This window comes from Phocoena sinus, chromosome 5, assembly GCF_008692025.1.
Source record: "Phocoena sinus isolate mPhoSin1 chromosome 5, mPhoSin1.pri, whole genome shotgun sequence".
Taxonomy (NCBI): Eukaryota; Metazoa; Chordata; class Mammalia; order Artiodactyla; family Phocoenidae; genus Phocoena; species Phocoena sinus.
Genome location: NC_045767.1, coordinates 74,255,886 through 74,278,913, shown reverse-complemented (window position 1 = coordinate 74,278,913; position 23,028 = coordinate 74,255,886). Strand labels below are relative to the sequence as shown.

General features: G+C 41.2%; 2 protein-coding genes across 34 annotated transcripts in view; one reads left to right on the top strand and one right to left on the bottom strand.

Annotated features, from left to right (window-relative positions):
- The window catches only part of FIP1L1 (factor interacting with PAPOLA and CPSF1), a 68,419-nt gene extending 66,318 nt beyond the window's left edge, over nucleotides 1-2,101 (bottom strand). For 14 of the 32 annotated variants that reach the window (XM_032632089.1, XM_032632097.1, XM_032632101.1 and 11 more), the window contains exons 1-3: nucleotides 1,702-2,047; nucleotides 487-531; nucleotides 344-383 (exon numbers count right to left, since the gene is read on the bottom strand). In XM_032632089.1, the coding sequence (XP_032487980.1) occupies nucleotides 344-383; nucleotides 487-531; nucleotides 1,702-1,786 (170 nt within the window). In that variant the 5' untranslated portion in view covers nucleotides 1,787-2,047. Of the gene's footprint in view, nucleotides 1-343; nucleotides 384-486; nucleotides 532-1,701 lie in introns of all 32 variants that reach the window. The other 18 variants (XM_032632091.1, XM_032632092.1, XM_032632095.1 and 15 more) reach the window with 10 other exon arrangements.
- A 7,225-nt stretch (nucleotides 2,102-9,326) lies between these two features.
- The window catches only part of SCFD2 (sec1 family domain containing 2), a 405,336-nt gene continuing 391,634 nt past the window's right edge, over nucleotides 9,327-23,028 (top strand). The window contains exon 1 of one of the 2 annotated variants that reach the window (XM_032633105.1): nucleotides 9,327-9,863. In XM_032633105.1, the coding sequence (XP_032488996.1) occupies nucleotides 9,443-9,863 (421 nt within the window). In that variant the 5' untranslated portion in view covers nucleotides 9,327-9,442. Of the gene's footprint in view, nucleotides 10,281-23,028 lie in introns of both variants that reach the window. The other variant, XM_032633104.1, reaches the window with a different exon arrangement.

Sequence of the window (23,028 nt, the reverse complement as noted above, 5' to 3'; positions counted from 1 at the left end):
TTTAAAAAAAATTTTTAAGTTAAAACTTTTTTTCTTAGTAGTCTGATGGTTATACTGTATACTCCACTATTGAGCTCATTTAAGAGTACAAAGTTACTCAATAGTGAAAAATATCCAAACCCTTACTTCAAAAACATTTTGTCCCCTGGGCTACTAGCAAATAAACAGAATTGGTATAAGACTACGTCCTGAAATAGTAATAAACTATAAAGGACTCAGTGTCTTGCTATCTTTGTCAAAATGTAATCAAACCAATGATTATAACAAAATAATTCTGACAATCTGCCGACAGAAGCACCGTACCTCGCAATCTGCAAAAGCATCAACAAGAAATTTCACTAACCTGGCATTTTCTTCTTCTGGCCTTTCAACTTCATTTTCATCTACCAAAAAAAATACATAAATAAATAAATAAAATTAACAAACAAACCACTCTTAAAGAAACCAGTATTATGAAAATCTGAAGTGATCATCACAAGCACTAACCTAGGTCCTTTGCCAAATCACTGTGCACATGCACGTCCCATGGGCCTATAAGCACATCCAAAGTTAGATCACCTTATAATGACTTAACAAGATATGTCTTTTATGAAAAATAAATAAAAAAAGTCAGACTTTACTTCTATAAAAATAAACTTAAGAAGTATTACAGATTTCTAGACCTTTGTAAAAGAAACCCTATACATTTACATTTCAAACAGTACTACGAATGCTAAATCTTGCCACCAAAGTATTTTACAAGTTTATCAAAATCAAAGTTTGTCGAAGTCACATTATCAAGGAGCTGCGTGGTGCCCAAACGTGCACTTTTACTAAACTATCCTAAAGACAATCAAGAATACGCATTTTAGGCAAGGAACAAACATTAACTTTCAAATCTGGTACCGGCAACAGACAAGAAGGGACTGTGACTTCATGGAAGTTAAAAGCCAGATGTCCCTTTCAAGGGGGAAGTAAAAGATGCAGTAAACTTATTTTATGAAAAAGCTATACACGAGGTGATACTGAAAACCATAAGCCTAAGGGACATGAGGTACTTCTATGTGGGTTAAAACGCAGTCTCTTAAAAAAGAAAAACTTCACCTTAATACAGGAGACATTCGGGGTTTTCTTTATGGGCCATAATGTATTCCATCTCTTTCTTTCTCTCTCTCTCTTTTAATTAATTATTTTTAAAGCACGACTTTCACACAAGGAGGTACCCTTGCAGGTGCAGTCCATACAAACTGACCATCAAGAAACAAGACGTTAGTTTTACAGCATCAACTTTATTTAGCTATTATTACAGAATGACTGTTCCTGGCACAGGAAGGGCATCCCACAGTCAAGGGGCAAGAAGAGACACACCAACACAGCTTAGAATCGATATAAGAAAACAAGAGGAAAAGAGCACAGAGGCGAGGCGGCCGAGAAGCCCGGGCGGAGTGGACGGCGAGGCTGGGGGCCCGGCCCCTAGCCCCCTGCCCAGCGGGGTCCCAGCCGCCACCTGGTGGGTGCGTGTTGGGGGCGTGGGCTGGGCGGGAGGAGGCAAGGGGGGCGGGGGACGCGCACGCCGAGCTCGGCCTAAGTCAGGCCGCATGAGGCTCCATGCAAGAGGCCCCAGGCGGCGGTGAGAGGGCCCCAGGACGCCGGCCTTTTGCGGGCCGGAAAGGGAGGCCTGAGAGAACCCGGGAGAGAAAAAAGGGACAGGAAGTTCCGTACCGCCATAGAGCCACTCTTCCTCCTCATCCCCTCCGGTCCCGCCGCTCAGCTCCGACACTAGGCGCTCGACCTCGCCGGCCGACATGGCCGCCCCGAGCACAACTTAAAGGCGGCGATCAACAGCCCCCTCCAACCCTTCCCCAGCCTCGCTGCCCGGGGTCTCGACAGGGGCGCGAACCCGCCGGCGAGCGAACGAAGAAGGCGCGAGACTCAAATCCGGGGTAGGTGGCCCCGGCGGCGGAGGCGGCAAAGAACACGACTCCGGCGCCGCTCCGCCCGCGCCCGCGCACGCGCAGCAGCACCCAAGCAGCGCGGAGTCTCTAGGTGGCTTCGCTTCCGCGGCGGCGGCCACCTGAGCCTGGTTGCGCCTGCGCACCGTAGTTGACCCCGCCTCCACGGGATCTCGCTTGCCTTTTAGCGTGGCTTTCTCCCGTGACGTTTTACGTAGGCTACGATTCCCCTCCCCCAACGTTCTTTCTGATAACCTGTATTGCTTTTGTTGGAGAGTGCACCGTCGTTATTTACTGCGTGTGATGCTTTCTTTCTCGTTTTGTTTTTTTAAAATCTTCCGGAAGGCCTTGTTTCATTCTTTACTTGTATCAGGCTTGATCCATAATCGCCTTATCAGTCCCTGTTTCTCATTAAAGAAGAAATCATAATTCATGCCCACTTTCCTGAAAAATTAATTTTAACAGTAAACAAAAGCCAAACTAAAAAATGAATAATGCATTCTCTTTGTCAAAAAGTCAAAGACCTTCTCATCCACTACCCTCCTTTCCAGAAGTAGCCCTTGTTTTTCTGTTTCATGTGCAGCATTATGAAATTTTATACATATTTGCTACACGTGTATTGTTTTCGTGAAAGGACCTGAAATTAATGAGTCTTAAGGGGTACAATATTGTATGTATAATTGTGTAGATTTGTTTATTTGATTGGTTGGTTTGGTTGTTTCTTTTTTTTCTCAGCACTGTCTTGGAGGTCCTTTCCATATTTGTGTATGTCAAACTATGTTCATTTTTTAAGTGCTTCATCATATTTTTTCATTTATTTATTTAACAATTATTGAATATCTGCTGTTTAAGAACTTAAGAAATAAAAGTATGAGTAAAGCACAGCCCCTGCCCTTGAGAGCTCTCAATTTATTGAGAAAGGCAGAAGGGTGGTAAACAATTAACTCACCTACAAGGGAAAGGTGGGTCCTAATAGAAGCACAAAGTGTTTTTAAACCACCAATGCCACACCATCTCATGCTATTTAAACAAATCATGTGGTTTTAATCTCCCTAACCTTTGAACATTCCTGTATTGCTATTCTCAGCCTCCCTTATCTGAAGGGGATAGATAATCCCTTGTGTATTTCTAAAGTCTGTTGAGATATAGTCAACTTTTGAAATCTTTCCTGAACCCCATTTCTTTATTTATTCTATAAATACTTACGCAGGGCCTACCAAGTGCCAAGGACTCTTCTAAACTATGTAGATTCAGCAATGAGTAAAACAAAGTCCTTCCTCCTGTGAAGTTTTCATTCTAATGAAAGGGAGACAGACAATAAACATATAAATGTACAGTATGTCAGATAGTCATAAGGGTTATAAAGTAGGGTAAGCAGGAAAGGGGGACCCCGAGCAAAGTGATGAAGAGGGATAGGATGCAATTCTGTATCAAGTGGTCGGGGAAAGCCACTCTAATGAGGTGGTTCAAAAGTAGAGACCTGAATGGAGAGAAGTAAACCGTTGTGGATTTCTGGGAGAAGCCCTATCAGGTGGAGAGAATAGGAAGTGCAAAAACCCTGAGGCAGAAGCGTACTTGGAGCATTCAAAGAACCCCAAATGTAGCTGGAGTGGAGTGAGGGAGAGAGGATATGTAGATGAGATTAGAGTTATTCTGGAGTGGGTAGTGCAGAGCTAATCATTCCTTTCTGAACAGTATGCTGATTCCGTGGCATGTGTCTATCACATCATATAGTAATTATTTGACTACATATCTGTTTCCCTAAGACGTCACCAAATCCTCCCTCAAACAGGGCATCTTCTTATGTGTCGTTCTAATTCCTGGTGTGTTGCCTAGCACTTAGGAGATCTTCTTGGCCTCTGCTGACAGTAACAAAGTGAAAATTTTACATTCTGCTCGAGAGTGTCATAAGGCACTCACTCACAGTCCTGTCTGTTTATGTTTCTATTTATCATTCTATGAGTCTGTAATGATGGTTTCATGGGAGAACCAACTGCCTTTTGCTGAAGAGCCTCTTCTTTCAGCTGCCTGAAATGAGCTTGTCTTTCAAGGCATTACTTAAACTGAAGAACTGATGAATAATAATTGATACATCAGAATTGCCTTCATGGTGGAGGTAGCACTTGAGCTAAGCTTTGAAAATGAAGATTTTCACAATCAGAGAAGCCCATAAATCACTAATAACCACTCTTAAAAAACCTCTTCCTTACTTGCTTCCAAACTGAGTTCTTTGCCTGGATAGACTTCCTTAGTTAAAGGTATCTTTATCTCCCACCAGGGGAGACTTCAAAGACAGGTAGCTTGAAGATATTATATAAAATTATGACCTTATCAAACTACGATACTCCATATATTCTGATATTTGTTTTCCATTGTGTGTGTGTGTGTGTCTGTGTGTGTGTGTCTGTGTTGGTGTGTGTGTGAGAGAGATCTGCTGGTTCTTGGCAAAAAAAAAAAAAAAAAAAAAAAGCCGAAAACAACAAAGCAACAGTTTTAATGTATCTATCTCTGAGAAGTACTGAAAGGGAATGCTCGGTAGATGATGATTAAAATGATGAGAGGAGGTAAAGATCAAATAAAGGTGCCTTGCTCAGTATTTAGTAGATAGTAAGTACACATAGATGTGTTTTGAATAGATATGGCATTTAGGCTCGACTATACTATTCACTGCCAGCTTTAGTTATGTCATTTCAATGTTCCTCACTTTCCTTATCAGTAAATTGATATATTAAAATAGCATTTTATACCCACTTCTTTGAAGGATAACAAAGGTAAAATGAAGTTTCAAACGTGAAAGCATTTGACAAATTAGAGGTGACTGGTAAAAGGAGTTTTCATATATTGAGGTAGGGGGAAGTCATTCTGGCTTATCTGTGAGTTAACTTGAATTTTATGCTAACTAGCCTGTTTGTGGCCAATGAAACATACTTTGTACCTCTTCTTTAATTATGAAAGAAAAGGGCACGTTGACCAGAAGTAAAGAATGTCCATGTTAAAAATAAAGATTAGGGACTTCCCTGGTGGTCCAGGGGTTAAGACTTTGCGCTTCCACTGCCAGGGGCGTGGGTTTGATGACCCGTGAACTAAGATCCCTCATGCCATGCAGCCAAAAAGTAATAAGTAAATAAGTAAGTAAATAAATAATATTAAATGCCTCCTTTCCTGGGACACCAGAGCTGGTACTCCTTCAATGATAAGACTAACTTTCCAGGTGCCAAGGCCATACTATTCGCTGTGTACCTGCTATCTTTTTTCTCTTTTTTGAAACCACGTAAGAATGTATCCCTGACTTGTTTGATGTTCTTTCTTCTGATAAGACATAAAACTGTGCTGAAGAGTATGCTTCTCCGGAGCAGTTCCTCAGAATTATCTGAGAGGCTGTCTTCCAGTCTATAGTCCTCCGTCTGGCAAATAAAACTCTTTTCTATGCTATTATAAATTGTTTATTGATTATTTTCTTCAACATATGTTATGGTTTAGGCCTTTTGTCCTTTGAACATCCTGAGAAACTGCACATGTGTAGAGTTTTCCTTTGTCTCTAGGTACCACAACAAGGAATTAAGCCTCAATTATCCATCTTCCTCTGCATTCTGATATATGTTAACACTAAATTCTATGTTGCTAGTTGTTTCTGGCAATTGTATCATCTATTCACATCTACACTGCTATGTAAACTTCACATTCTTTAAGGGTGAAAACAAAATTTTTTTGTTCACCAGATTCTCTCTTACAATATCAAGCAAATGGGAAGTGCTTAGTAAATCCTTAAGTGTTGATCATGAACAGAGAGGACTTAGAAATGAGATGGAGATAGGCTTGATTTTATGAGAATAGAAAATAATTGCTAGCTATTTTGAGCAGAAAAGTACAAATCACATTTAAATAAGGTACATCTGATGGTCTTAAGCATGCAATTTTAGCAAGAATTCATCTAACTCTGCCATGATGTCTGAGATGAAGAAATCAAATTTTTCCTGGGTTTTCTTCTCTTTTCTGTCTACCCTGTCCCCCAAGGTTATTTCATCCAACCCCATGACTTTTAATACTGTCTATGTGATATATATCCATGACTCTCAATTTTCTGTCTGCATTCTTAATTTATCATTAAGCTCAGGACAAGCTGCTCACTCAGATGCTTCACCTGATGCCTCTCTTGGGTATTTAATAGGCATCTCAAACTTATGCCCAAAACAGAACTTGTGAATTCCCTTTCCAAACCTGTCCTATCCCACTTCCATTCTCTCCCAAGCTTCTCCGTCATATTATGAATAACCACCATCCAACCAGTTGTTCAGCCAAAACCTAAGGAATCATCCTTGATTCCCCTCTTTCCCTCTTGAGTCCCTCTCACGCCTATAAAAATCCATTAGCAAGACCTGTTACTTCTTCCTACAAAATATATCCCAAATCTGTCTACTTCTCTCCATCTCCACTGTCTACTTCTCTCCATCTCCACTGCAATTCAAGTAACACAAGCCCTTCAATAGTTTCCTGTTACACATAAAATAAAATCCAAACTTCCTACCACGTGACCTGTAAGCCCCTTCATGATCTGGCAGCCCTTTGGGTGGTATGTAGCTGTACAGGTTGTGTATTGCCAAACTTTATGCAGTCCCCCACATTTCCTCATTCTGAGTCACTTTTTGTCAACTCTTTAAGTGTCATTCCCTTACATACTCTATGCTTATCCCCTCCCAGTTTCTTCAGGCCTGAATTCCAACTCTGTATCTAACTCTCAGTCCCTAACTTTGTTCCATTATATATACATGTCCCACATTCTCAGTATTTTAGCAGAGATGTCTCTACTCATTCACTGAAACTGAAATCTAACTTCCCTCCAGGGACAGCACATCATCCTCATCCTTCTCTACTGTAGACCCACCATTTTTCTTCACCCAGTTGCACTATGGAGCCTGGAGGAAGTATTGCCATTTCCTTTGCTCTGGTGGGCCACTACCAGACTGTTATGGTGCCACTTTCTTTTGAAAATCCTCCTCCTTGCCAGTGCATACCTCCTTATTAACCACCTCTGCCTCTCTCTCTTCATTTCCCCTTATTCACAGATGATGTTGGGGCCTGGTACAGAGTCTTCCGTTCCTTTACCACTTGGCATCATAACAAGTAACTTGCACATTCTGCTCATCTGTTTTTTGATCTCCTAGAATCTAACTATTCAACAATCTTCATTCATCCACATCAGCAGTCTGCATTTAGGGCCACATTATGGATCTCATTATATCCTAGAACTGTTCCCTCCTTGAATTTTAGGGGCCAAGTTACTTTCTTTGAACCTAATTTCATATTCTGCCAACTTTTTTTTTTTCAGATTCCATCTCACTTTTCCCTTTTCTGTCACTCACTACTGTTGACCACTCTATTCTTTTTGAAACTTGCCCCTTGCTTTTCTAGTTCCTAGCTCCTATTTCTTCATGGGCCTCTCTTCAAACAGTACATTCAAGTTATACTAAACCATTTGCAGCTCCAGAGAACATGCTGTAAGGTTTTATACTTCTATACCTTTGTTCATGCTGCACTCTTTTTTTTTTTTTTCTTTTTTGCGGTACGCAGGCCTCTCACTGTTGTGGCCTCTGCCGTTGTGGAGCACAGGCTCCGGACGTGCAGGCTCAGCGGCCATGGCTCACGGGCCCAGCTGCTCCGCGGCATGTGAGATCCTCCCGGACCGGGGCACGAACCTGTGTCCCCTGCATCGGCAGGCAGACTTTCAACCACTGCGCCACCAGGGAAGCCCCATGCTGCACTCTTTGCTCTGCTGCCAGGAATGCTCCTCCCCATCCTGTACACCTGGTGAACACCTGGTTTTCTTTGAAGGCAACTCAAAACTTATGTCCTATATGAAACTTCTTCTGACCGCTTCCCTTTTTGCTTCACTTAGTCAGAGTTTATTTTTCCCACTTTGTAACTCTTGAACATTTTTTTTTAAAAAAACGTTGCTCTGGGACTTCACTGGAGGTCCAGGGGTTAAGACTCTGTGCTCCCAATGTAGGGGGCTCTGGTCCAGGGGTTCGACCCCTGGTTGGGGAACTAAGATCCTGCATGCTGCATGGTGCAGCAAAACAAACAAACAAACAAAAAATTAAAAACATTGCTTCTGTAATGTTTTATTGCATTTGCTTGCTTTACATGTGTGGGTTCTTTTATTTCAGATTCTTCTGAAGGCAAGACTGTGGCTTACTTCTATTTATATCCTCAGTGTCCAACACGGTGTCTGGAATATTGTACATGTCCATTAAAAGTTGGTTGAATATATTATTTATTTTACTGATATGAACAGAGCATTTATTCAACAAACATTTATTGAATACCTGTTATTTTCTAGTGTTGGGGATACCAAGCTTCTAGCGCACCATCTAGCAGAACAGATATGTTAAGGAAAACAGGTATGTTAAAACTTACGCCAGATATGGCAAGTACTTAGCAGAGGTGTAAATTTTTCATGGATCAGGTAATATATCTTATTAACCACTGTATTTTGGAGCCTAACTCAGTGATTACACTTAATAAGTGCTTTATAAATAGTGATTGAATGAACTGAACCTGTAAAACATTCTGGGATCAATCTGTTGACTTCATTGTGCAGCTGTTTAATGTTCTAAGCTGGGATAGCTGGAGAGAAATAGAGAAATCATGAAGGCTTTTGGTGCCATTATGACGCATCTGGCTGTATTCTGTAGGCAACTGGGCCAGGAGAGGATTTTAAGCAGAAAAATAGTTGAACAAGCTTAGTGTACTAGGAAGCAAACTGAATGGAAGGGAGAAGAGATGGAAAACTGGGAAATGATGGCGGGGGGAGGGTCACTGCTATTGTTCAGTTGACCGAAGACGGTGGATTAAGGCAGTGAGAGGAAGGATAGATGAGGAGAAAGGGCTGGATTCTAGATTTTTGAAGTGGATCAAGATTTAGTGCCAATGAGATGAGGGAAGGAAGATGGAGAAAGTGAAAGAGAAACCGTTATGTCTGTTAGAGGTTTGTGTCCAATAATGTATGTGATAGTAATGTATAAACTAAGAAACATCACACAGCAGTTGGTTGTTTTTATCTTCTCTGGCTGCTCTTAGTTTTGCTGGGCAACACATCACTTTTAAAGAAATGCGTTCAGATCCAAGGAAAATATCATATTTAGAATTAGGATTTATCATTCCTGAGATTTCTCAAGGAGCAGCGAAGATAATCCGAGCAGAGAGGGAGACGAAAAGAAAATCCCTCAGCTCCTTCTTGGGCAGCTCCTTTCCACTTCCCCGAACTTTCGAGGCACCCGGGAGCCTCGGAGCCCCGCCCGTTTATTCCCAGCCCTCACTATTCTTCCGCGACGTCTCCCCGCTAGCCAATCACGCTCCGTAACGTCATTACTATGCGCCCACACTGGATGAGTCGGAGGCCGTCCCACGTGTACTGTGTTGACTGTCAATGTCTCCGGCAGCCCAATTCCCGGAAGCTGTGAGTTCTGAGAGAAGTTCCTGCGCTCGGTGCCCTGAGTCTGCGAATCCCCACCATGAGCACCCCAGGCGTGCTGACCTTCACCCAGCAAGCCTGGGAGCAGGTCCTGGCCAAAGTGAAACGGGCCGTGGTCTACCTGGACGCCGCCTGCGCCGAGAGCCTGCACTGGGGCTGCGGGTCCTCACGGCTGCTGGAGGCGGTGGGGAACTCTGCGTGTTACCTGAGGGAGTTCGAGCCCGCCGCAGTTGCTGGCGGAGCCGAGCAGCCCAAAGCGGTGTTTGTGTTGAGTTGCCTGCTGAAAGGCCGGACCGTGGAGACCCTACGGGACATCATCTGCCGCAGTCACTTCCAGTATTGTGTGGTGGTCACGGCTGTGAATCACGCAGTCCACCTCACGGCTAATCACGTGCCGCCGGCGGCGGCGGCTGAGCTGGAAGGGCAGCAGCCAGTGTTCGAGCAACTGGAGGAGAAGCTGTGTGAGTGGATGGGCAACATGAACTACACGGCTGAGGTGCTGCACGTCCCGTTGTTACTCGCATGTGCTGCTCCCCACCTTGCCTTGACTCCCGCTTTTGCTTCCCTTTTCCCACTATTACCCCAGGATGTGCATATCCTCAACCGTGCCCGATCGGACAAGAGGAGGCTGGGAAACCTGGCTGAGGTGGATGCCACTACCCTAACCCCTGAGCTGCTGCTGACGATTAGGTGCCTGGTGTCCGGCCTCAGTTCCCTGTGTGAGCATTTAGGGGTACGGGAGGAGTGTTTTGCTGTAGGTTCCCTCAGTCGGATCATCGCTGCAGATCTGGCCAATTTTGCTCCCGCCAAGAACAGGAGGAAGACCGCCACAGGCAGGGCATCAGTGGTCTTTGTGGATAGAACTCTGGATCTCACAGGTAAGTGGCGTTTGCTGTGGAAGGCTTCATAACCGCTTTCCAAAGTGCTGGGACTTTCATTGATTCAACATATATTTTATTGACCTCTAACTATGTGTCAGGTTGAGAAGTCAAAGAAGAGCTAGATGGACACAGTCCCTGATCCCACAGTTTATCGTCTAGAGGGGGGATACAGACAAGCAAATCAGCAAATTTGTTAAATGCTATCTTGGGTAAATACATCCTCAGCGTGCACTGCCTTTTAAAACAAGAACTGCATCTAGCCCAGAGATTGGAAAACCAGCCTTATGCTGACATGGAGGAGAACTGTCCACCTGGGAACCTTTTAGACATGTGCAGATATCAGTATTCACAACAATCCTTCATAAGAAAGCTTTAAGTTGTTGGAGAAGTATTAACAGATGAACAAGTGGAGGTAACCTGTACCACAAAACACGAAAATATTACACTTAGTTGACTTTCAAGTTTCTTTACATGAGTGTTAATAAATGAGGCTGAACTTAAATTTCACCAGAAAATGAGGCTAAACAGAATTGTAGAAAATATGTACAATTGTATTTAGTCTCATTTTCTGGTGAAAATATTTTCAAACGTTCATTTATTCTTAGCTCTCATTCTATTGAAGATTGGGTAATCCCAAATTTTAATAATATTTATACACATAAGTAACAAATGTTACTCTTAAAAATAGGTGAAGAAAAAACATTTTCTGATATTTGACATGTGCATTTATTTTCAAAGGTCAACTTTATTGTTCTCTAATTGGGTAGATGTAATGCTGCTGGTAGTGTAGGCTGGCCACACCCAAGTTCAGGGAGAATAATCAGGAAACTGACTTTGGCAAGCATTCCCTTCAGTAGGTTAAAAAAAAAATGTCAAATGAAGTTAAAAAAACCACAACAGGTGCATTTGAATTTTTGACCTTATAAGATTCATTTTCAGATCATAAAATAGAAAGTAAGCTAACTGGTAGTACTGAGATGTAAGCTTAATTATGTGACTGAAGTAACCAGGTGCTCAGCCTGTCAGTGTGATTTAAATAAAAGTAATCATTGTAACACCCCTGAACTCTTAGAGGATTAAAAACACCTGATGAGTGAGTATATGCTTGTTGAGTTTTTGAGTGGGTGGTACATACTGCTTATGCTTCTATTTCTTTTTGCCCAAAATGTGACATATTGTTTCATAATTAATCAAGGTCACATATTTTTGTGTCCCCCCCGCCCAAAGACTCCAGTTAGGCAAACTTTAATGTCCTGGCCATCCAGCATCATAGCAACTACTCCTTTATATATTATGCATCTCTTCCTTGTATATGACTCTTCTAAATACAGAAAAAAACAAGGTAAGTGTAGCTTCTTGTCCTCTAAAAGCTTACTATACGAAGTAGTCAAGAATGATTTAGAAAATAAGGGCGCTAGGAAGACAAAGTTGCCATTCAGCACAATTATTTTATACTTTGTCTCGCTTCAAGCCTCCAGATTTCCCTCCCCATGTTCGCCCCCTCAGCTTTCTTGCTTTTATATAAGCCACCAGAAAACTGTATCTTCTTATCACTAAGTCTACCAACCTTTTTACCTCTGTACCCCACATATTTTTCTTTCCTTCCTTCATATTAAAAGATGTACTGTTCCTGCTACTATCTAGTGCCAACTTTTCCTCCTTTGCAGACTAGATCTTTTCCTTTTTCACTTCTCTCATAGGTTTACTTCTTTCAAATACCCTCCCCTTTCCTAGATGATCATTTTTTGTTTAAAAAGTCTTTTCTACTAGGTTTTCCCCATCAAAATACACACAGAATGGAACATCTCCTTTCTTGACCTCTCAGGCTCAGTATCATTTTTGCTCCATTTTTAGCAAACTTAGAAATTTGTACTTGCTGTCTCTATAATCATCTGCTTCAATTTTCCCTTGATTTCAATTAGGCTGTTTGCCTCTCAGTACTCCTCAGAAACTTCCTTTGTCAAGATCACTGGTGGCCTCCATGTCACCAAATCCAATATTCAATTATCAGAATCCATTTTACTCAGTCTGAAAGAAGCATTTGTCACAACAGAGTAGAGGATGTAAATAGTTAAAAAAAATACAAATATTGAAGTACAGAAGACATACAGATCATGCAGTTTCTTGTGTAATCCCATCAAAACATAAAACTGGCGACATGGTATTTGCTTGCTCACAACCCTCCCATCACACCCACTATCAAATCTAAGTTCCTTAGCACGGTTTCCAAGGCCATACGTCATCTGCCTGTGTGTACCTATCCCACCTCATCCCTTATTGATCTCCCCACACACACTGCTCTCCTGGCATGCTGGCCACCTTGCCATTTCTCAACATGCGAAGTATGTCCCAGCCCCAGGGCCTTTCATGTTCTTGTGCAGCTCAGCCTGGAATGCTCTTCCTTCAGGTGTCTACATGGTTTTGTCGCTCACTTCCTTCGAATCTCCACTCACATGTCTCCTCCTCAGACAAGCCTTCCCTGACCACTCTCTTTAGACGCTGTCTAACCCCTTACCCTGCTTTATTTGTCATAGTCTTTACCACTACCTAACATGCTAATTGATTGTCAGTTTGAACGGAAGCTCGTGAAGGGAGGGGCTCTATTTTGTTTACTGTTTATTAACTAGCACTCAGAAGAGTGCCTTGAAAATAGTAGGTATTCAGTAAATATTTATTGAATGAATGGATGAATGAACAGGTGAATTAAAGGTTGCTGCCAACTAGACTTTCATTGAGGTTAGTATACTTATTTTTTCTGATTGAAAATACTTCTGAGATTCCTGAGTTGCATCACTAGTCATTCACAAATGCAGCGGGGCACACATTTTCTGAATATTCTAAAATTTGACAATTTGGGCCCACAGTAGTATTTGAGAAAGGAAATAATAATATTAACTAATCATATTTATGTGATTATTTAATGGATAAAAATCACTTCCACATTACCTTATTTGATCTCAACAAATTAGGTGAATTAAGTATTATCTATCATTTCAAGAATAAAAAATTGAGGCTCTGAAGTTCTTCTTTACTGGAAAAAAGAAAAGCAGAAACATTAAGTAGGCCAGATGTGACAGGATTGCTCCAATATTTCTGTTAGTGTCTGAGGTCAGCATCTTTTGTTTTGTGAATTGTCAGAGTTAAGTGCTCACTTTCTTTGTATTTGTTTAGGATCCTTCTGCCAGTAGGTGGGCTTCCAGGGTGTGCTTTAAATTGGTGATGGTACTCATTAAGCAAACTGGTGTGGGAGAAGACATTTTAGGTACATGAGACCATGTAAAAGGATATTTAATGTTAAAAGGGGCATTGTTCAAAGGGAGCAAATGGGAGGTCTCTCTGGGTAGATTCAAGGCAACAGGTAAAGAGAAAGAAAAATTCATTTACTTTGTCCAGGGCTTAGGAGGAACCATGAAAGTGTTGTTTTCAGTAGAATGCCAAGAGAACTATGCAAGCTGATGATAAAGCAATGGGAGTGAACCTCCCAAAAGTTCCTTGAGGTATTTCCCAAGTACATTTAAAATTATAAGGACTCTGCTTCCTTCCTACTTTACTGAATAATTCAGTGGAAAAGCATCTAGGTGGGGCTAAGCAAGATAGGTGTCCATGCAGGGAGGAGAGCACTACCAGGCCTGGGTGAGGGAGCTCAAGTTGGGTGAGATCTCCTGAGTGGGGAGAGGTGCCTGCATGAGGTGGTGGGTGGCAGCAGCAGTGGCCTGGTGGGATAGGAGATAAAGGGAAGCCAGGGTGGGTGGCATAAAGGGGTGTCCCTGGGGCGCAACTATCTACCTCTCTACTGGTGCATGGAAAGAGTTTGATTTGTGGTCCCCTCTGAAACCAGTAAGCTTTGGCATGGTGTAGCCAAGAGAAGGTCCATGATCTACTTCCCATTTTTAAATTATGACATTCTCTCCTTCAGAAGGGATCTAAATTATATCTGGCTGGTGGAGGGTAGATTTTGGAGGATAGATACTAATTGGAGCAAGTTTGTTACTATGTCCTGATAACTTATAAATTGAAGTTTTTTTAATGGATACCTTTTGGATAACCCTCCATACTATCTTCCAGATGGTCAGTTTAATGGTTCATTTATTTCAAAAATGTTTCAACATAGTGTTATTATTCCACATTGGTAATCCTCAGGGCTGGTTTTCAGTTGGTGCGTAGCTGTATTGTCAAACCCGTTTTTTAAATACTAAAGTACTTCTGTACTAGCCAGTAAAGGGAAATTCTCTACTTGTTGAGAATTACCTGTTACTGTTGCCTGGTGGAGGCGAGTGATAGGGCTTAGGAGCATTGTGGTGTGGATGCAGCTGACCCCCAGGGGTGTTGAGGCAGCAGAGGGAACTCATGCTGGTAGTGATGGTTGTAGAGACGCAGCACTTCTCCTCTGCTCCAGAGTGGCCCAAAATTGGACGGGGTGGTAGGGTAGGTGGTGTTGGTGGCACTATTTTTGGCGCGGGTGCTTTCCAACCTTGATCCAGGCTCTGGCGTCCAGGAACATACCCGATCACCATGCTCAATATTTTTACTGATCTTTCCTGGATGCAACAAGCATAAGGAGCTGGGGAGCTCATGACTTGTTACAAGAATTTGGCGTGGGGCTTCCCTGGTGGCGCGGTGGTTGAGAGTCCGCCTGCCGATGCAGGGGACGCGGGTTCGTGCCCCGGTCCGGGAGGATCCCACGTGCTGCGGAGCGGCTGGGCCCGTGGACCGTGGCCGCTGGGCCTGCGCGTCCGGAGCCTGTGCCCCGCAACGGGAGAGGCCGCGGCAGTGAGAGGTCCGCGTTCTGAAAAGAAAAAAAAAAAAAAATTGGCGTCGTTTCTTTTCTTTCTTTTTTTAAATTTTTAGTGGAGTACAGTTGATTAAAAATGCTATACTAGTTTCTGCTGTACAGCAAAGTGAATCAGCTATACATATACCGGTGTGGTTTCTTGCATCATATTGTGGTTTAGACAGAATGTGGGGCATTGTTTAGCCAGGGATAGCTGTAGCATATAGATGATTACACCAACAGTTTCTAAAAGTCAAAAGGTAATTGGAAATGATCGGAATGACTTGAATGGTTTGAATTTCAATTTAAATTAGGTGACAGCAGTTTTTTCTGTACGCGGACCTCTCACTGTTGTGGCCTCTCCCGTTTCGGAGCACAGGCTCTGGACGCGCGGGCTCAGCGGCCATGGCTCACGGGACCAGCCGCTCCGTGGCATGTGGGAACCCGTGTCCCCTGCATCGGCAGGCGGACTCTCAACCACTGCGCCACCAGGGGGGCTCCAGCAGTTTTAATATAGCGGCCAAAGGGAAATACATTTTTAGTTTTTTATTTAGATGTTAATTTATATACCTAGTATATTAATTTGTTATTTGTTGTTAAATATTTTGGATGCCATTTTTGATAATTTACCATTAGAAGATTTATATGCCTATGTATATATTCTTGGATGTAAAACTGACACTACCAAAAATAACCTCCAATAGTTCATAAATATACGGCAGTGTTAATATCATGCTTACAATTTTGAGAAATTTCTCTTTTTGTCATCATCTTTGCTGAAAGTAATATCGCTTTATCTAATAGTTGGGGTTTGTTTTTTCAGTAAACATTTATTGAGTGCCTACTATGTGCCAAGCGTTGTTCCAGGTCTAGGGAAACAGTGGTGAACAAGATAGACAAGTTCCTTGCTCCCTTGAAGCAGTTGATAAGCTCTCAGGGCTGAAAAATAGAGAAAGTTTGTTGCAATTGTTTGAGAAGTAAATGGCCACCAGTGTCTGTCGCTACGATTTTGGCATACTTCTACCATGTCTAGCCCACACAGGAGCTTGTGTCTCTGCAGACTGCTTCAGGCATGTTTGCATAGGGGATTTAAATACAGCATTCTACAGACTGTTCTGGCTTCTAATTTGTTTCAAGGGACAATTAAAAGGGTAGATGTGATTTATGAATCTCGAAAAGTTTGAGTCTGGTTTTCTTTCCATTCTTTCTGGCTCTTGAGATCGACTAGAGAGCTTTGTTGATAGTCTACAAGTTCAAGATCAAAAGATAGGAGGTGGCGGTAACTCTGGGAAATAAATTTCCTTTCTTGGTTCAATTCTCCTGAATTTTAGTTTCATGTAAACTTTTAAATTAAATTTAGTCAGTTAAAGGTTAACTCCCAATCCAATGGGCGGTTCTTAATCCTGGGATTATGGTATACTTGTGCATTTATATTTGCTTTAAGGTGTGATTGTATATTATTTTGTTAAAGTCTTGAAATTTGAGACTATTAATAGTGGCTAACATTTGAGAGCATACTACTTTTCTCAGCAATCTACATATATAAACTCCTTTAATATTCATAATAATTCTTTTATAATTATCCCCATTTCACAGATGAGGAAACGGAGACATATAGGAGTTAACTAACTTACCCAAGATCACACAGCTTGTAAATGGCAGAGTCAGGGTTTGAACCTTGGTAGCTTGCTCTAGAGCCTGTGCTCATAATCTCTCTCATATGTGAGGCTATCATCGTCCTGGTTAGTAGAGATGATGCTGATGTGGCCTCTAGAAGCTAGCACCTTCCAAGACTAAACACAGTTGTTGGACTCTGGTGCTGCCTTAGTATTCAAAGAAGTGACTTATTCTTTCCTCCCCCATCTCCCCCAATCTGATTTTCCACAAAATGCAAAATAACCAATTAATATCTCTATTTTAGGGTTCAGAGGATACTGTTTAAAATAAGCATAGGTATGAGGAACAATTGAGAAGCCATTTAAGGCTCTGACTAGATTGCAGGTGTTAGATCCAGACCAGTATAATAACTTCAAGTCTTAGCTTAGTGACTTACTTGTTGTTTGATTCTCATTGAGCCTTTTTAGGGTTTTCTCATTTGTAAACAGGGGTAAAGAGTGACCTTGAAATGCTGTTGGAAACATATGAAATCATCCATCCATCCATCCATCCATTATATAACTAAAACAGTAGATAAGAGATTAAAAAGTGATAGGGTTTCCATTTTATTTTATTTAATTATTTTTTAAGCTTTAAAAAAATTATTTATTTTTGGCTGTATTGGGTCTTTGTTGCTGTGCGCGGGCTTTCTCTAGTTGCATTGAGCTGGGGCTACTCTTTGTTGCGGTGTGCAGGCTTCTCATTGCGGTGGCTTCTCTTGGTGCAGAGCACGGGCTCTAGGCATGCAGGCCTCAGTAGTTGTGGCTCGCAGGCTCTAGAGCTCAGGCTCAGTAGTTTTGGCACACAGGCTTAGTTGCTCCGCGGCATGTGGGATCTTCCTGGACCAGGGCTCAAACCTGTGTCCCCTGCGTTGGCAGGCAGATTCTTAACCAGTGTGCCACCAGCGAAGCTTGGATCTCCATTTTAGATAGCATAGCTAGGGAAGACCTCTCTGAGGATGTGACATTTGAGCAGAGATTGACAGGAGAGAGGAAGCAGGCCATGTGACAGCCTTGGTATTGAACATATAAGACCCAGGGAATGGCAAGTGCAAAGGACCTGAGGTGGGAATAGGCTTGACATGTTTGAGGAGGCTCGTGTGGCTTCCTTCAGCTTGCCCTGCAAGCAAGGAGGGTGGTGATAGGAGATAATGTTGGAGAGATAGGCAGAAGTAATGCATTGTAGGGCAAAGTAAAGACTTAGAGTAAAAACCAAAGTATGATGGGAAAGTTGGAGGGTTTTGAGCTGTGATATGACATGCTCAGATTTACATTATACAGGATGATATATGTAAGGAGTAAGGGGATTGCAGTAGATCCTCAATATATGGTAACTGCTACCACTTATCTAGGTTGTATAATAGGCATGAGTGGCTAGTTACAGTAGCCTTAGCTCTGCCCCTCCCTAGTCATAAGTCAGTTTCCTGATCTGTGAAATGAGGATAATAGTACCCACCAGAAGACTGAGAGGGTAAAATAAGTTAACATGTCTAGCTCCTAGAACACTGCCTGGTACATAATGGGGAATATGTGTATTAATAAATGATATGCCTTTAAAATGATTTAATGTTTTATTCTTTTAAATGTATGTTTTCCCCCTAAGTATAAGACTAAGAACATAAGTGTAAGAGTAATTTGCCATACATGTAACCCAGAAGAATTTTACTACCTGACCTATTATCTGCCACTAAAGTAAGTGAGAGTTGGTTAGAATTAACCATTTGTCAAGAACTGTATTCTGTCATACCTAGAGAAAAAAAAATGAAGTGCAGTAAGTGAAAGAGTCTTTCTGTATAATCCTGCAAGATCACTACAATTTTGGTTACTTAGGGGAGTGTAAAGAATGACATGGATGATTTCAATTCATTTCATAAATGTTTATTGAGCAACTTTTATATGCAGGCTCTGTGCTAGGTGATAGTGACATAAAGCCTCCCTATTCAGTGTGTCCTGGGGACTGGCAGCCTCAAGCCCAACTGGAAGCTAATTAAAAATGCAGAATCCCAGGCTTCACCCCAGGCTTAAGAATCACAATTTTAACGAGATCCTCAGGTGATCTGAATGTGCCGTTAAGTTTGAGAAGTGCACGGCATAAAGATCAAACAGTTAAGACTCTTGTCTATGAGGAACTCATGATCTATGAGGAAGCACAAAGCTTAGCAAATTCACGTATGAATGATATGTGCCTTCGTAGGGTTTAGGTACAAATATTCTCTTAAGGGGTGGCCATTTCTAGACCAGTGGGTCTCACATTCGAACCACCCCAGAAAGTCTGATTTTTAAAAGTGGTCTGGGCAGAGTCTGGAACCAGTATTCTTTTAGAAGCTCCCTATGTGTGCAAACATGTAAGAAGGAGCATAGGTTGTTCTGGGAATTCTTTTTAGGTAATTTTTTAGTAGAGCTTAAGGTTGGGATGAATGACTGAGGGAGAGGTAAGAGATCAGGAGGGAAGGGTGATAAAGATGATGAGGAAAGATAAAGGCTTTAAATTTCATGCTTGGTGAGGAGCCATAATAAGTTTTTAGGCAGGCAAAGTGCATGTACAGATTTTCTGTTGAATGAGTTCTCTGGTGGATGATGTGATGGATGGATTTATTGATTCCAAAGTGGGAACTGAGGGGGGATGGGTAGGTTTTTTGTTATTGTTTTGCTTGCTGTTTTTAATAGTCAAGTTTATTAAAGTATAATTTACATATAGCAACATTCATCCTATATAGTGTGTAGTTCTGTCAAACAACATATAGTCGTGTAACCACCCACCACAATCAAGGTATAAGAGGAGTGCCATCACTCCAAAAAATTCCCTTTGTACCCCTTGTAGGCAGTCTGTCCTCTTACTCTCATATCTGGCAACCATGGAACCATTTCCTGTCCCTAGAGTTTTATCTTTTCAAGAATGTCATATAAATGCAGTCATATAGTATATAACCTTTTGAGTGGCCTCTTTCACTTAGCATAATACGGTTTAGATTCATCCATGTTGTAGCTTCTATCAGTAGTTCACTCCTTTTTATTAATGAGTAATATTCAGGTGTATGGATGTAGCACAGTTTGTTAATTTGTTCATCAGTTGGGCTGTATCCTTAAAGTGTGTAGAGAGGAATAACATTGATAGCTGTCGGCTCAACTAACTTATACTGTGTGGTGTGCAGTGATTTTTTTTATTTTTCCAGTGATTCTTAACTGTTTTGAAATTAAGCAACTTTTTTTTGAGCAACTGGTCAAAGTTGTGGATTATCTAGATAAAAGCATAAACTTAAAATATTTCTCATAAAATTCAACCCTCCCATGCACCCATAGAGGAGCCCAGCCTAGGAGCAGTGGGCTCCTTGAGATAAAAGCAAGAAATACTGGCAGCTAGGAGATTATTGATCAGGAGACTATTATAATATCTAGGTAAGAAATGATGTGACTTTATACCAAGTCAGTAATAGGAAGGATGAAGAAAGGAGTAGTTGAGTATTTAAGTGAGAGAATTAATAGAGTGGTGACTGATATAATGGTAGAAGGTTAAGAAGAATTTGAAGACATGCCAAGTATTCTAGCCTGGGCAATTTCAGAATCCATTCACAGAAAGAGGGAGTGTAGGAGAAGATTTAAGTTAGGGACAGTATAATGAATGCTATGTGACTTTTATCTAAAATTACTGTGTGGTGAAAACTACTTACTGAATAAACCTATATGAGTACTGCCTTATTTTTTTTATTTATTTATTTTTTTTAACATCTTTATTGGGGTATAATTGCTTTACAATGGTGTGTTAGTTTCTGCTTTATAACAAAGTGAATCAGCTATACATATACATATGTTCCCATATGTCTTCCCTCTTGCGTCTCCCTCCCTCCCACTCTCCCCATCCCACCCTTCCAGGCTGTCACAAAGCACCGAGCTAATATCCCTGTGCCTTGCGGCTGCTTCCCCCCAGCTATCTACCTTACTACGTTTGTTAGTGTGTATATGTCCATGACTCTCTCTCGCCCTGTCAAAACTCACCCCTCCCCCTCCCCATACCCTCAAGTCCGTTCTCCAGTAGGTCTGCGTCTTTATTCCTATCTTACCCCTAGGTTCTTCATGACATTTTTTTCCCTTAAATTCCATATATATGTGTTAGCATACGGTATTTGTCTTTTTCTTTCTGACTTACTTCACTCTGTATGACAGACTCTAGGTCTATCCATCTCGTTACAAATAGCTCGATTTCATTTCTTTTTAAGGCTGAGTAATATTGCATTGTGTATATGTGCCACATCTTCTTTATCCATTCATCCGATGATGGGCGCTTAGGTTGTTTCCATGTCCTGGCTATTGTAAATAGAGCTGCAATGAACATTTTGGTACATGACTCTTTTTGAATTTTGGTTTTCTCAGGGTATATGCCAAGTAGTGGGATTGCTGGGTCATATGGTAATTCTATTTGTAGTTTTTTAAGGAACCTCCATACTGTTCTCCACAGTGGCTGAACCAATTCACATTCCCACCAGCAGTGCAAGAGTGTCCCCTTTTCTCCACACCCTCTCCAGCATTTATTGTTTCTAGATTTTTTGATGATGGCCATTCTGACTGGTGTGAGATGATATCTCATTGTAGTTTTGATTTGCATTTCTCTAATGATTAATGATGTTGAGCATTCTTTCATGTGTTTGTTGGCATTCTGTATATCTTCTTTGGAGAAATGTCTATTTAGGTCTTCTGCCCATTTTTGGATGGGGTTGTTTGTTTTTTTGTTATTGAGCTGCATGAGCTGCTTGTAAATTTTGGAGATTAATCCTTTGTCAGTTGCTTCATTTGCAAATGTTTTCTCCCATTCTGAGGGTTGTCTTTTGGTCTTGGTTATGGTTTCCTTTGCTGTGCAAAAGCTTTGAAGTTTCATTAGGTCCCATTTGTTTATTTTTGTTTTTATTTCCATTACTCTAGGAGGTGGGTCAGAAAGGATCTTGCTGTGATTTATGTCATAGAGTGTTCTTCCTATGTTTTCTTCTAAGAGTTTGATAGTTTCTGGCCTTACATTTAGGTCTTTAATCCATTTTGAGCTTATTTTTGTGTATGGTGTTAGGGAGTGATCTAATCTCATACTTTTACATGTACCTGTCCAGTTTTCCCAGCACCATTTATTGAAGAGGCTGTCCTTTCTCCACTGTACATTCCTGCCTCCTTTATCAAAGATAAGGTGTCCATATGTGCGTGGGTTTATCTCTGGGCTTTCTATCCTGTTCCACTGATCTATCTTTCTGTTTTTGTGCCAGTACCATACTGTCTTGATTACTGTTGCTTTGTAATATAGTCTGAAGTCAGGGAGCCTTATTCCTCCAGCTCCTTTATTCGTTCTCAAGATTGCTTTGGCTATTCGGGGTCTTTTGTGTTTCCATACAAATTGCGAAATTTTTTGTTCTAGTTCTGTGAAAAATGCCAGTGGTAGTTTGATAGGGATTGCATTGAATCTGTAGATTGCTTTGGGTAGTAGAGTCATTTTCACAATATTGATTCTTCCCATCCAAGAACATGGTATATCTCTCCATCTATTTGTATCATCTTTAATTTCTTTCATCAGTGTCTTATAATTTTCTGCATACAGGTCTTTCGTATCCTTAGGTAGGTTTATTCCTAGATATTTTATTCTTTTTGTTGCAATGGTAAATGGGAGTGTTTTCTTGATTTCACTTTCAGATTTTTCATCATTAGTATATAGGAATGCCAGAGATTTCTGTGCATTAATTTTGTATCCTGCTACTTTACCAAATTCATTGATTAGCTCTAGTAGTTTTCTGGTAGCATCTTTAGGATTCTCTGTGTATAGTATCATGTCATCTGCAAACAGTGACAGCTTTACTTCTTCTTTTCCGATTTGGATTCCTTTTATTTCCTTTTCTTCTCTGATTGCTGTGGCTAAAACTTCCAAAACTATGTTGAATAAGAGTGGTGAGAGTGGGCAACCTTGTCTTGTTCCTGATCTTAGTGGAAATGCTTTCAGTTTTTCACCATTGAGGATGATATTTGCTGTGGGCTTGTCATATATGGCTTTTATTATGTTTAGGAAAGTTCCCTCTATGCCTACTTTCTGGAGGGTTTTTATCATAAATGGGTGTTGAATTTTGTCGAAAGCTTTCTCTGCATCTATTGAGATGATCATATGGTTTTTCTCCTTCAATTTGTTAATATGGTTTATCACATTGATAGATTTGCGTATATTGAAGAATCCTTGCATTCCTGGAATAAACCCCACTTGATCATGGTGTATGATCCTTTTAATGTGCTGTTGGATTCTGTTTGCTAGTATTTTGTTGAGGATTTTTGCATCTATGTTCATCAGTGATATTGGCCT